This window comes from Dipodomys merriami, unplaced genomic scaffold (genome assembly GCF_024711535.1).
Source record: "Dipodomys merriami isolate MVZ:Mamm:240054 unplaced genomic scaffold, mDipMer1.0.p SCAF_485, whole genome shotgun sequence".
NCBI classification, from domain to species: Eukaryota; Metazoa; Chordata; class Mammalia; order Rodentia; family Heteromyidae; genus Dipodomys; species Dipodomys merriami.
This window is the reverse complement of record NW_027206052.1, coordinates 520,049-532,950: the sequence shown is the minus strand read 5'-3', so window position 1 is coordinate 532,950 and position 12,902 is coordinate 520,049. Positions and strand designations below refer to the sequence as shown.

Below are 12,902 nucleotides of genomic sequence, written 5' to 3'. Positions count from 1 at the left end.
AGAGAGAGAGAGAGAGAGAGAGAGAGAGAGAGAGAGAGAGAGAGAGAGAGAGAGAGTCTCACAGATTTTCCTGCCCAGGCTGGCTTTGAACCTTGATCTTCAGATCTCAGTCTCCTGAGCAATTAGGATTATAGGCAGAAGCCACCATTGCCCAGCTAAGAGAGTCTTAATATGTACCCCTGGCACAGTCATCTCAGCTCTTCTTGGGGAGACACCTTTGGAAGATCCAGAAGATCCACTATTGCTAGGAGAAACTGAGACAGAAAGACTATAGCTACATTTTCTTAAATTTAGTTTGTGTTTGTTCATCATATTCTCCTGCTCCCAGATTGCCTGCCTATGTTGTGGCTCCTGGCAAGGAACAACCCACTTTTTTTTTTCCTAGTGAACTTTGTGGGGTGGAGTTTGGCTGGGCAGGACCAGGATACAAGATCCTGGAAGAAAGAAAAGGTGTAGTGTTTGGGGCAGTCAGCAGGCTAGGCTGGCTTTGCAGGGCAGGTCTCTTCTGAACACACAATATCCAGAGGAACCTGTTGGAAGCCAGGAGATAAAGCTGGGGGCAAAATCTCCAGATGATTGGTGAGGAAGGGGATGGTGGAAGAGGGGCAGAGGAGAGCAGAACAGGGAAGAGGGGCAGCCATGGTCTCTCTCGTGTAACTTGCTCTCCCTCATGTCTTCCAGCTGAAGCATGGACCTTGGATCCTCTGACCTGCTGGATGTGTTGCTGGAGCCCCCGGAAGATATCTTTTCCACAGGATCCTTCCTGGAGCTGGGACTCAACTGCTCCCCTCCACAGGTTCCAGTGATTAAGCTACAAGAACAAGGACTGCAAGGCTGGGAGTCTAGTGGAGGCCAGGTCTGTGTGAGTGTAATTAATGCAAGTGGGAGTGGGGTCAAGACACAATTCTGTACCCCCAAGAGGTCTCAGGCCTTACTTGGAAAGAGGTCAGCAAACAGAGGCCCTGCCCCCACATGCCACATATGTGAGCTGTACCTACCTCTATGCCCAAGAAGAGAAAGGCCTGAAATTAAAACGTAAGGATCTAAGTGTGATGTCAGATAGGACTTCCATAGTTATTCTTAGCATGCATATACATCCTCTCCTACTATAGGGCCTTCAAGAGAATGAATCTGAAGATTTTCTGAAGCTTTTAATTGACCCCAATGAGGTGTACTGCTCAGAAGCATCTCCTGGCAGTGACAGTGGCATCTCTGAGGACCCTTGCCTTCCAGACAACTCCCCTGCCCCTCAAGTGCCCAGTTCTCCTGCCCTCTATGAGGTTGTCTATGAAGCAGAGGCCCTGCAGAGGATGCAGGGAGAAGCTGGGCCAACCTTTGGACTCATCTCCATCCATCTAGGTCAGTATTATTGGGGGGGCGAGTTCAATGGCTCCTTCAACGGCCCAGCCCTAGCTGTGAGGTTGATTTTTCCCAAATTGCTGCTACTCAGACTGTTGCCATTGGTGTGTACCTCTACCTCTTTCCTCCCAGCCACCTGTCTCCCCTCAGGTCAGTGGAACTCACCGTTTATGATGCCCGATGCCTGTATGGTCAGCAAGCTGCCCTTAGACGCTCATGCTCACATCCTGCCCAGAGCCAGCAGTGTGGCCCTATCATCTCCTGCAACTCTGGTAAGTTTTGGGTCAGCCACAACCTGTGTGTGTGTGAGTGTGTGAGTGTGTGTGTGTTATAACATATTATATATATATATATATATATATATAATATGTTATGTGTATTATATATAACATATATAACATATGTTATATATATAAAACATGTTATATATATTATATATGTTGTGTGTGTGTGTGTGTGTGTGTGTGTGTGTGCCTCATACACATAGCAAAGGGGATCAGGGAGGGGGACACTGATGAGGAACTGGCTTTGCCCTACCTTTTGTAACTTTAGACCTCAGACCAAAGAAATGTGAGCAATTTTAAGAGCAGGAGAAGAAAAGGGAGCACTCTTGGGGTGAGGATAGTGACTCAGTTAAGGGGAGGATAAGATGAGGGGATCTGAGGCCAGGACTCTAGAGAAAGCCCAGACCTCATGGGCATTTATGCTTCACCATAGCAATTGTCTCAGCTTTGGGTCAGGACCTGGAATTGGGACAGGCCTCCTGGGAATCCAGCTGATTAATGGGTACTAGATGACCAAAGAGAAACTACTGCAACAATGTATTCAGTGGAAAGATTGCAAGGTACAGAACGGCTTCTCAAGGCTGCTAGAAGAGTTGGTGAACACAGGCTGCGCTCAGGTTACTGATCCTCCCTTTATCTTGAGATGTACTCCTTGTGCCCAGAGGCAAGCGAACAGGTCTCTAAATCTATGCTGGAAGCTGGGACCAGAATTCAAGCCAACTTTAGAATTCTGGATTTAAGAACTTCATAAAATCTGGTGACTTTAAACTTAGGAATGTCATTAGGAGCACCAAGGGTTTTGCTTGTTAGTTTTGTTGTTATTGTTGCTGGGTTTTGAATTCAGATCCTTACACTTGCCACACCTACTTTTTTTTTTTTTTTTAACTTTTAGTTTCTAGATAGGATCTCACTTTTTGCCTAGTCAGCTTGGTAACCACAAGTCTCCTCCTACCTGTGTCTCACAGGAGCTGGAATTACAGTTTGTTTGAGATGGTGTTTGTTAGAGATCAAATCTCACTAACTTTTTGCCCAGGCTGACCTGAAATCATAATCCTAATTTCCACTTCCTTGTGTAGTTGGAATTACTAATTTCCACTTCCTTGTGTAGTTGGAATTATAGGCAGGAACCATCAGAGAGTGTGTGTGTGTGTGTGTGTGTGTGTGTGTGTGTGTGTGTGTGTGTGTGTGTGTGTGTGTGTGTGTGTGTGTGTGTGTTGCAGGGCTTGAAATCAGGGTTTGAACTCTGTGTGTGTGTGTGTGTGTGTGTGTGTGTGTGTGTGTGTGTGTGTGTGTGTGTGTGTGTGTGTTGCAGGGCTTGAAATCAGGGTTTGAACTCTGTGTGTGTGTGTGTGTGTGTGTGTGTGTTGCAGGGCTTGAAATCAGGGTTTGAACTCTTTTTTATTTGGTCAGCCGTGAGGCTCAAATTCTGGGCCTGGGCGCTGTCCCTGAGCTCTTAGCCCAAGGTAGGTGCTTTACTTGAGCCATAACGCCACTTCTGGTTTTCTTTTTTTTTTCTTTTTTTTCTTGGGGGGGGGGTCCGGTCGTGGGGCCTGAACTCTGGGCCTGGGCACTGTCTCTCAGCTCTTCAGCTCAAGGCTAGTGCTCTACCACTTGAGCCACAGCGCCACTTCTGGCTTTTTTTCTTTTTGCTTATGTGGTGATGAGGAATCGAACCCAGGGACTCAGGCATGCAAGGCAAGCGCTCTACCACTGAGCCACCTTCCCAGCCCCCACTTTTGGTTTTCTGGTGGTTAACTAGAGATTAGAGTATCATGGACTTTCCTGCCTGGGATGGCTATGAACCATGATCCTCAGACCTCAGCCTCTTGAGTAGCTAGGATTACAGGCGTGAGTCACCTGTGCTGAGGGAGGGTTTGAACTCTTGCTTAGCTCTTTTGCTCATGGCTGGCACTCTACCACTTGAGCCACACTTCCACTTCTAACTTTTTGCTGGTTAACTGGAGATAAGAGTTCCACAGATTTTTCTGCCCAAGCTGGCTTCAAACCATGATCTTCAGACTTTAGCTTCCTGAGTAGCTGGGATTATTGGCATAAGCCATGAGATTCTGACCCAGCCTTGTTTTTTTTGTTTTTTTTTTTTTTTTTTTTTTTTTTTTTTTTTTAACCAAACACTCTATGCCCCATTCTCAGAAATTGTTAATTAGATGAATTGGAAGAAATACCTCCTCAGTAGTTCACCAAACATAGAAACAGAACCACCAGGAAAAGTCAGATTTAGTAAAAAGCCCAGACCACTAGAAAGCAAAAGCCAAAGCAAATTCTTCTTAAATAACAAAGCAAAGTATAAATCAAAATAATATTCATGAGAAGTCAAGTGACACAGATGATGGCTTGGGTAGATTAGAAATACCATCTAGGCTGGGAATGTGGCTTAGTGATAGAATGCTTGCCTAATACGCATGAAGCCCTGGGTTCGATTCCTCACTACCACATAAACAGAAAAGGCTGGATGTGGTGCTGTGAGTAAAAGAAGCTCAGGAACAGTGCCCAGGCCCTGAGTTCAAGTTCCAGGACTGGCAAAACAAACAAAAACAACACAAACACCATCTACCATTCCCATATACTCTGTAGAAGTTTGTTCAGTCTGGCTGCTCTTCAGGTCTTCTCTATTTGAAAGTAGACAGAGCCTCAGCTGAAAAAATGGAGTTCAAGCCCTTGAGGAGCAGGGGCCATGAGTCCCAGTGACAAATAATGGGATACGCTACCATATGGAGGCTAATGACTGAAATGTTTACCTGCTATAAGGAAGTTAAGCAAAACTTACCACAGTGAGTTCACCTTCAGATGCTTCTAAGGTCTGAGGAGACAGGCACCAGAATAGCCCTTCTTTTCAGGTTGCTCAGAAACATATGGCCAAACCATGTCCCCTCTCCCTTTTCAGTGTCAGTTTCTGACATGATTCCAGAGTCTGAGTTAAATCTCTACCCCTAAGTTGAAGTTACTGCAGTATGCATGTAGAGAACTAGCCAGAAGGCATGCTCAGGGTGAGGAGCAGCCTGGAAAGAGGATGACCCTCACCATACTCCCATCTGATCTCCTGTGTCCCTGTCCCCTTCCCACCCCCCCCCCCCCCAGCTGCCCTGTCAAACTCTGTTCCTGACAGATGAGGAAAAGTGTCTACTGGGTCAAGAAGGGGTTTCTCTGCCCTCTCACCTGCCCCTTACCAAGGTAACACCCTTCCTTAAAGGGGATCCCAGCCTGGGGCTCCACTGTGGTCTCTGAGGTGCCAGATCCCAGGGAAGTTGGGGAGACGTGGGAGGTTCTGGGCCTGGATTGATGCACCTGGCCTTGCAGGCAGAGGAGAGGGTCCTCAAGAAGGTCAGGAGGAAAATCCGTAACAAGCAGTCAGCTCAGGACAGTAGACGGCGCAAAAAAGAATACATAGATGGGCTGGAGAGCAGGTACCTTTGGGGTCCTATCTCTGGCTTCGTGTGGGGCATGTCTGGGCCTCTTCCCTCACCAAGGCAGGCAAGATGAGAAACTCAACATTACTGAGCCTTGTTCCTCTTCATACTCCCTAGAGTGGCGGCCTGTTCTGCACAGAACCAAGAACTACAGAAAAAAGTCCAGGAGCTGGAGAGGCATAACATGTGAGTGACAGCATTGGGTTTGTGTGTGCTGGGAGGTGGCAGAGGTGTAGCACACAAGGGAACCATTCTTAGTTGCTCTCAGAAGACATTAATTCTTCATGCTTCCTTTCCTAGGTCCTTGGTGGCTCAGCTCCGCCAGCTACAGGCGCTCATTGCTCAAACCTCCAATAAAGCTGCTCAGACCAGCACTTGTGTTCTGGTAGTATCAACACTACTTGCCACCCACACTTTCATCCTGATACCCCAATTACCCAGCCATAACAATCTTCCCAACTTTGATAATCCTGACGACCCTCCATTCACTCTGCCCTCTGCCCCTTCTACTGTCCCCACAGCCCAAATATCCTCTTGCTTTGTTCCAGATTCTTCTTTTTTCCCTGGCTCTCATCATCCTGCCCAGCTTCAGCCCCTTTCAAGGTTTACCAGATGATGGGCCTGAGGATTACCAGCCTCATGGAGGTGAGAGATGAAGGGCAAGGAGGCTCCCCCTGTGAGCAAGAAGGACTCTGTTCTTCAAGAAGTAGGAAAGGGGCTGGGAAGGTGGTTCAGTGGTAGAGTGCTTGCCTTGCATGCATGAGGCCCTGGGTTCAATATCTCAGCACCACATATGCAAAAAGAAAAAAGCCGGAAGTGGCACTGTGGCTCAAGTGGTAGAGCGCTAGCCTTGAACTGAAGAGCTGAGAGACAGCGCCCAGGCCCAGAGTTCAGGCCCCACGAACGGACCCAAAAAAAAAAAAAAAAAAAAAAGGAGAAAGACTGGGAATGTGGCTCTGTGTAGAATGCTTGTCTAGCATGAAGCCCTGGGTTCGATTCCTTAGTACCATATACACAGAAAAAGCCAGAAGTGGCACTGTTGCTCATGTGGTAGAGTCCTAACCTTGAGCATAAGAAGATCAGGGATAGTGCTCAGGCCCTGAGTTCACATTAGCCCCAGGACTGGCAAAAAAAAAAAAAAAAAGGGCTAGACCTTGGTGGCTTGTACCTATAATCCTAGCAATTCAGGAGGCTGAGATCTGAGGATCACGGTTCAAAGCCAGCCTGGGAAGGAAGGTCCATGAGACTCTTATCTCCATTTTTTTTTTTTCTGGTGGGTCGTGGGGCCTGAACTCTGGGCCTGGGCACTGTCCCTCATCATTTTAGCTAAAGGCTGTGCTCTACTACTTGAGCCACAGCGCCACTTCCGGCTTTTTCTGCTTATGTGGTACTAAGGAATCAAACCCAGGGCCTCATGCATGCAAGGCAAGTACTCTACCTCTGAGCCACCTTCCCAGCCCTCTTATCCCCAATTTACTACCAGAAAACCGCAAGTGGAGCTGTGGCTCAAGTGGTAGAGTGCTTGCCTTGAGCTGAAAAGCTGAGGGACACGTCTAGGCCCAGAATTCAAGCCCCATGACTGACCAAAAAAAAAAAAAAAAAGTTTAGGGACAGTGCCTAGTCCCTGAGTTGAAGCCCCAGGACACACACACACACACACACACACACACACACACACACACACACACACACACATACACACACACACACACACACACACACACACACACACACACACACACTTTAAAAAAAAAAAAAAAAAAAGGGCCTAAACTGTAGAGGATCTGGTACCAAGGGGAATTTTACTAATATACTTTTCCTTCACTTCAGTAATTTCCAGAAACATCTTGACTCATAAGGACATAACAGAAAGTCTGGAGACTCCAGTGGTAGAGCCCGAACAGGGGAAGCCACTTGGAGCTCGGAGTAGAAACAGCTCGACAAAGACACTGCTGGAGAAGATGGGAGTGAAGCATGGATCCAGTGGGCATGTCAGAACCGTGCTGCATGCAGATGAGATGTGAGCTGGAGCAGAGTCCCTCCTGGCCTTCTTCCCAATCACAAGAAGGATTCCAGGCCTCCCCTATGGCTCTGCTCCCCTCTGGTATCTGACTCAGGTCTCTTGTCTTTAAGGGTCTGAATCACTTCAGGACATTCTAGTTGTTAGTATTCTGAGGCCCAGTCTAGCTAAGTGTGAGGGTATGTACCTCAAATGCACTAATTATGTATCTATGATTTTAATTCTTTTTGGGCTATATGGTTGAGGGGAAATGTTTTTACTGAGAAATAAAGTTTCTAATTATAGTCCCAAAATTTGTTGTTTTTTTTTTTTTTTTTTGTCGGTCCTGGGGCTTGAACTCTGGGCCTGGGCGCTGTCCCTCAGCTCTTCAGCTCAAGGCAAGCGCTCTACCACTTGAGCTACAGCGCCACTTCCGGTTTTCTGGTGGTTTATTGGAGATAGGCGTCTCATGGTCTCTCCTGCCTGGGCTGGCTTTGAACTGAGATCCTCAGATCTCAGCCTCCTGAGTAGCTAGGATTACAGGTGTGAGCCACCAGCGCCCGGCTTTTTAATTTGTTTGGTTTTTGAGACAAGGTCTTTTTGTTTTTGGGGGGGGGTCTGGTCGGGGGGCCTGAACTCTGGGCCTGGGCGCTGTCCCTCAGCTCTTTAGCTCAAGGCTAGCGCTCTAACACTTGAGCCACAGTACCACTTCTGGCTTTTTTCTTTTTGCTTATTTGGTGCTGAGGAATTGAACCCAGGGCTTCATGCATGCAAGGCAAGCACTCTACCACTGAGCCACCTTCCCAGCTCCAGTCTTTTTGTTGTTGTTGCTGGTCATGAGGCTTGAACTCAGGGCCTGGAAACTATCTCTGAGTTTTTTTGCTCAAGGCTAATGCTCTACCACTTTGAGCCAGTGCCACTTCCTCTTTTCTGGTGGTTAACTGGAGATGAGTCTCATGGACTTTCCTGCCCAGGATAGCTTTGAACCTAGACCCTCAGATCTCAGCCTCTTGAGTAGCTAGGATTACAAGCTTGAGCCACCAGTGCCTGGCAAACCGGGGTCTTACTTTTTTTTTTTTTTTTTTGGTCGGTTGTGGGGCTTGAACTCTGGGCTTGGGCTCTGTCTCTCAGCTCTTCAGCTCAAGGCGAGCTCTCTACTGCTTCAGCCATAGAGCCACTTCCGGTTTTCTAGTGGTTTATTGGAGGTAAGAGTTTCATGCACTTTCCTGCCCAGGCTGGCTTTGAACCTCGATCCTCAGATCTCAGCCTCCTGAGTAGCTAGGATTACAGGCATGAGCCACTGGCGCCTGGCTCGGTGTCTTACTTTGTAGCCCAGTATGGCCTTGAACTCATATAAGTGCTGGGATTACAGGACTGTATCACCGTTACACTTAAATTTTTTTTTGTTGTTGTTGTTGGTTGTGGGGCCTGAACTCTGGGCCTGGGCGCTGTCCCTCAGCTCTTTAGCTCAAGGCTAGTGCTCTACCACTTAAGTCATAGAGCCACTTTTGGCTTTTTTTGCTTATATGATGCTGAGGAATCTAACCCAGGGTCTCATGCATGCAAGGCAAGCACTCTACCACTAAGATACCTTCCCAGCCCCACTTAGAAATTTTAAGACGTGAAAGATGGGGAAAAGCTGGGTGCCACTGGCTCACGCCTGTAATCCCTGAGATCTGAGGATCACAGCTCAAAGCCAATCCTGGGCAGGAAAGTCTGTGAGACTCTTTTTTTTTTTTTTCTTTTTGTAGGTCATGGGACTTGAACTCTGAGCCTAGGCACTGTCCCCCAGCTCTTCAGCTTAAGGTGAGCACTCTACCAGTGGGCCACAGCACCACTTCTGAGTGGTTAATTGGAGATAAGAGTCTCAAGGACTTTCCTGTGTAGGCTGGCTTTGAACTGTGATCCTCAGATCTCAGCTCCTGTATAGCTAGGATTACAGGTGTCAGCCATCAGCATCTGGCTAGACAATTTTTTTTTTTTTTTTTGGTCAGCTGTGGGGCTTGAACTCTAAATCTGGGCGCTGTCCTTGAGCTTTTAAGCTCAAGATGAATGCTCTACCACTTGAGCCACAGCTCATGGACTTTCCTGCCTGGGCTAGCTTTGAACCTTGATCCTCAGATCTCAGTCTTCTGAATAGATTGTAGGCATGAGCCGCTGGTGCCCAGCTCCCTGAGACTCTTATCACCAATTAAGTACCAGAAAACCAGAAGTGGCACTGTGGCTCAAAGTAGTAGAGTGCTATTCATGAGCAAAAAATGTCAGAGATAGTGTCCAGGCCCTGAGTTCAAGCCCCACAACTGACAAAAAAAAAAAAAAAAAAAGACAGGGAAAGATATGTACTTGGTGTATTGTTACCCCTTTCTCCCAGTCCCTCTGCCTCCATGACTTCTTGTCCCAAATCAAACTATTGAAGAGAAGAAAACTGTTTTATTCTTTATTATGCTCATTAATGATCTGAAAGAAGAAGATGAGGAAAGAGGGTACCACAAGGCCCCAAAGAACCAAGGGTGCAAATCAGTCCATTCCTCTTCTCTGTGTGAGATATGGTCTGTAATACCCAGGATAACAGGATGAAATGTGGCTATATGGACTCAATTTGCTTCCGAACCTTTTCCAAAGCCTTTCTGTCCAATTGTCGTTGACGAATAATCACAAGGCAAGCAAAGACCAATGCCACACCCACCACAGTCCCTTCGAATTTCCAGAATAAGTGTTGTTCCATCAGAGCTGAGCGGCAGCTGAAGGTAGAAAAGAAGAGTTAGTCCCAGGGAAAGTCTGACAATTTAAAAAAAAAAGGAGCTGGCACCGGTAGCTCACACCTGTAATCCTAGCTACTCAGGAGTTTGAGATCTGAGGATTCAGGTTCAAAGCCAGCCAGGGCAGGAAAGTCTGTGAGACTCTTATCTCCAATAAACCACTAGAAAACTGGAAGTGGCGCTGTGGCTCAAGCGGTAGAGCGCTCACCTTGAGCTGAAGAGGTGAGAGACAGCGCCCAAGCCCAGAGTTCAAGCCCCACGACCGGCCCCCTTCCCCCCCCCCAAAAAAAAGGAGCTGGGAAGGTGGCTCAATGGTAGAGTGCTTGCCTTGTATGCATTTGGCCCTGGGTTCGATTCCTCAGCACCACATAAACAGAAAAAGCTGGAAATGGCACTGTGGCTCAAGTGGTAGAGCACTAGCCTTGAGCTGAAGAGCTAAGGGACAGCGCCCAGGCCCAGAGTTCAGTGCCCATGTCCAATTAAAAAAAAAAAAATTGTACCAGGGTTTGAACTTAAGGCCTTGCCCTTGCCTAGCCACCTGAGCCACTTCCCAGTCCCTTATCTCCCATCTCTACTTCAGCCTAACCAATGTAATATACAAAAGTAAAAAAGGAAGCCAAGGTTAGCCCATTTCTTTACAGTGTCTAGTGAAAAAAGAAGAGCTAAGACAAACTAATTCTGTTATTTTTATTTATTTTTACAATGTTGTGGACTGAACTCACACTGTACCAGTCCCAAATTAAATGTACTGATAAGAGTTGGGTGCCAGTGGCTCATGCCTGTAATCCTAGCCATTCAGGAGGCTGAGATCTGAGAATCACAGTTAGAAGCCAGCCTATGCAGAAAAGTCCTTCAGACTCTTATCTCCAATTAATCACCAGAAAACTGGAAGTGTCGCTGTGGCTCAAAGTGGTAGAGCACTATTGAGGAATGGAGCTTTCAACTTGGCTTTCAACTTTTGTCTAATATGTCATGCTATACCCAGACCATGAGAAACGGTTGGAACTAACTGCCTACCGATAGGAACAAAAGAGGTGATCTTGAAGAGTAATAGTTCTTACCTTTTGAACTCATTCCTCTTAGATGAACTGCATGTGATTTTTTCCACATATCCTGTAGAAGCACACTCTGGGGTGGTTTTCTGCCAGAAGAACCAAAGCACATGTTACCAGGAAGCAGCAGGAGAAACAGAAGGCTGCAGCTGCTCAGCTGCTATAGCCAGAAGTGGTCGGCAACAGACAGCTAGTGAGGAATTCTGATGTGGATGTTGGAGGTGGTGGCTTTATAAGTGGGGGCATATGTTGGAAAGAATTTCAGGTGTGCCAGGCACCAATGGGTCACTCCTGTAATCCTAGCTACTCAGAAAACTGAGATCTAAAGAAAACAGTTCAAAACCAGCCCAGGCAGACAAACCTTCAAGACTCTTATGTTCTATTAACTACCAAACAGCTGGAAGTGGAGTTGTGGTTCAAGTGATGGAGCACCAGCCTTGAGATAGTGCTGGGGCTGAGTTCAAATCAGCACAAAAAACAAAGAACCAAAAAACTTCAGGGGCAAGAGTCTAGGCAAGGATAGATTCAGAATCTACTAAAATGCAAATAGGACATAGCTATCAGCTGAATACTGTCATTAAACTGGAAACAAAAGGTCACATTTTCAAAAGAATGACAAGTTTATATTTGGACATAGACTGCAAGGAGAAGGAAGAAAAGACAATGCTAAATAAGTCTTCAGTCTGGTTAAATTCGAGAAAAAAAAATAAAAAGGGAGAGAAAATAGTTACTCACAGACTGGAAACTAGAACATGGAGTGCACTCTTCTGCCACTACAAACTCTTCCACCAGCCAGCACGGTAAAGTTGAGGTGCTCACTGAAAACGGGAAAGAAATGCCAGCCCCAGACCATTCAGAAAACGTTTCTCCCAAAGGATCCACCCATCCAACTTCCTTGACCAGCATAGTGCTTGCCCCTCATTCCCTGTGATACCGTCCTTCCCCATCTAAACTCTTGGTACAAGAAGATGGTAAAAACTAAAACTATGAAGGCGTCTGGTTCGAGGACAATCACCCACCTGACAGCTTCTCGGGTGCGGAAGCCTCGGCTTGACTGCAGCAGGTTGTGGGGGGAGAAGAGGAAGCCAGGAGAAGAGGGGCAAAAGTCAGAATCCAGAATCCAGGGCGCCCCTCCTCCGCGGTCCATGGAGGGCGAGTCCCGCATCCCCGGGGGCGGGGACGACTGGTGCCCCCCCTTCCCGCGCCCTCCTTTCCCCTCCCATTCGTCCCTCCTTACCAGAGCTTTAAGATGACAGTGCAGAGCAACCAGTAGAGGTGACGGCCTAGAGGGAGGCCACGCCTCCCCCCGCCCGAAGGCATGGAGCGGAGCTAGTCGCCCTCGCCGGAACAAAAGGACCTCCTAGACCGGCCGCGGGCCGCGAGCCGCAGCCGCTTCAGAATTCCAGCTCGGAGCGGGCGGAAGTCGCGAGTTCCCCGTCCCAGCCAAGGCTTTACGGGGAAGACTCTATAGGCAGAACGACAGAAGTCTACATGCATCTGGGGACTAGGGACGCGATGCTTTCTGCGGGGCGTTCAGGGTACTTGAGGAAGGGCCTGCGGGGTGCCCGGACCTTAGCTAGCACCAGAAACCTCGAGCCTCCGCCCCCGGCGCGGCCATCTTGCTCCTGGAGGATCCTTGGGTGCTGGGCGAGCACCGCCCCCTTTTCCTCGGGACGCCCGGCATTGCCTGCTGGGATTTGTAGTCTCCCGTCCACTACGCACTGGGAATTGGGCCACCGCGCTTGCGCAGAAACGGGCCAGCCCATTGGCTGGGCGCCCTGCGGAGGTATTGGCGTGAGCCGAGTGGTTGGCGGCAGCGGGGTTTATGCGTCTAGTGGCTCCAGGGCCACTTTGGGGCTGTGTGAGGATGGATGTGCTGAGAGAAGGCGTCGCCGCCCTGCCCGCGCTTTGAGCCTCCTCTACAAAGCCCTAGAGTTCACCATTAAGTTCTTAAACTTCTCCGACAACTTCACAGTCCCACCCTCCCAGCCCGCGACGACCTAGGGAAAAAAAGCTGATTGATG

At 48.1% G+C, this 12,902-nt stretch overlaps 2 protein-coding genes across 3 annotated transcripts; one reads left to right on the top strand and one right to left on the bottom strand.

Moving 5' to 3' along the window:
* The first annotated feature begins 335 nt into the window (after positions 1–335).
* Positions 336–7,381, top strand: LOC138809132 (cyclic AMP-responsive element-binding protein 3-like protein 4). 2 transcript variants are annotated; one of them, XM_069995555.1, is made up of 10 exons: positions 336–579; positions 682–856; positions 1,113–1,359; positions 1,492–1,631; positions 4,740–4,832; positions 4,959–5,065; positions 5,186–5,254; positions 5,369–5,453; positions 5,617–5,713; positions 6,899–7,381. In XM_069995555.1, exons 2-10 carry the CDS (start codon positions 689–691, stop codon positions 7,090–7,092), a joined length of 1,200 nt encoding a protein of 399 aa, XP_069851656.1. In that variant the 5' UTR covers positions 336–579; positions 682–688; the 3' UTR covers positions 7,093–7,381. The 2 variants fall into 2 exon arrangements, with proteins under 2 accessions (XP_069851656.1, XP_069851657.1); XM_069995556.1 differs by having other exon boundaries at positions 339–579; positions 1,510–1,631.
* Positions 7,382–9,491: 2,110 nt separating this feature from the next.
* LOC138809131 (protein JTB-like) lies at positions 9,492–12,533 on the bottom strand. The gene is made up of 6 exons (XM_069995554.1): positions 12,450–12,533; positions 12,116–12,343; positions 11,898–11,932; positions 11,614–11,696; positions 10,888–10,967; positions 9,492–9,808 (listed from the first exon to the last, which is right to left on the bottom strand). Exons 2-6 carry the CDS (start codon positions 12,196–12,198, stop codon positions 9,652–9,654), a joined length of 438 nt encoding a protein of 145 aa, XP_069851655.1. The 5' UTR covers positions 12,199–12,343; positions 12,450–12,533; the 3' UTR covers positions 9,492–9,651.
* Positions 12,534–12,902: the final 369 nt, after the last annotated feature.

Bases quoted from the DNA above. Each gene is read 5' to 3' on its own strand.
- LOC138809132 (XM_069995555.1), top strand. From the start codon at position 689: ATGGACCTTGGATCCTCTGACCTGCTGGATGTGTTGCTGGAGCCCCCG. The intron at 4,833-4,958 runs GTAACACCCTTC...CTGGCCTTGCAG, and splicing joins CTCACCTGCCCCTTACCAAG to GCAGAGGAGAGGGTCCTCAA. The intron at 5,255-5,368 runs GTGAGTGACAGC...TTCCTTTCCTAG, and splicing joins GAGCTGGAGAGGCATAACAT to GTCCTTGGTGGCTCAGCTCC.
- LOC138809131 (XM_069995554.1), bottom strand. From the start codon at position 12,198: ATGCCTTCGGGCGGGGGGAGGCGTGGCCTCCCTCTAGGCCGTCACCTC. The intron at 11,697-11,897 runs GTGGGTGATTGT...TCCCGTTTTCAG, and splicing joins CGCACCCGAGAAGCTGTCAG to TGAGCACCTCAACTTTACCG. The intron at 10,968-11,613 runs GTGAGTAACTAT...TTCTTCTGGCAG, and splicing joins CATGTTCTAGTTTCCAGTCT to AAAACCACCCCAGAGTGTGC.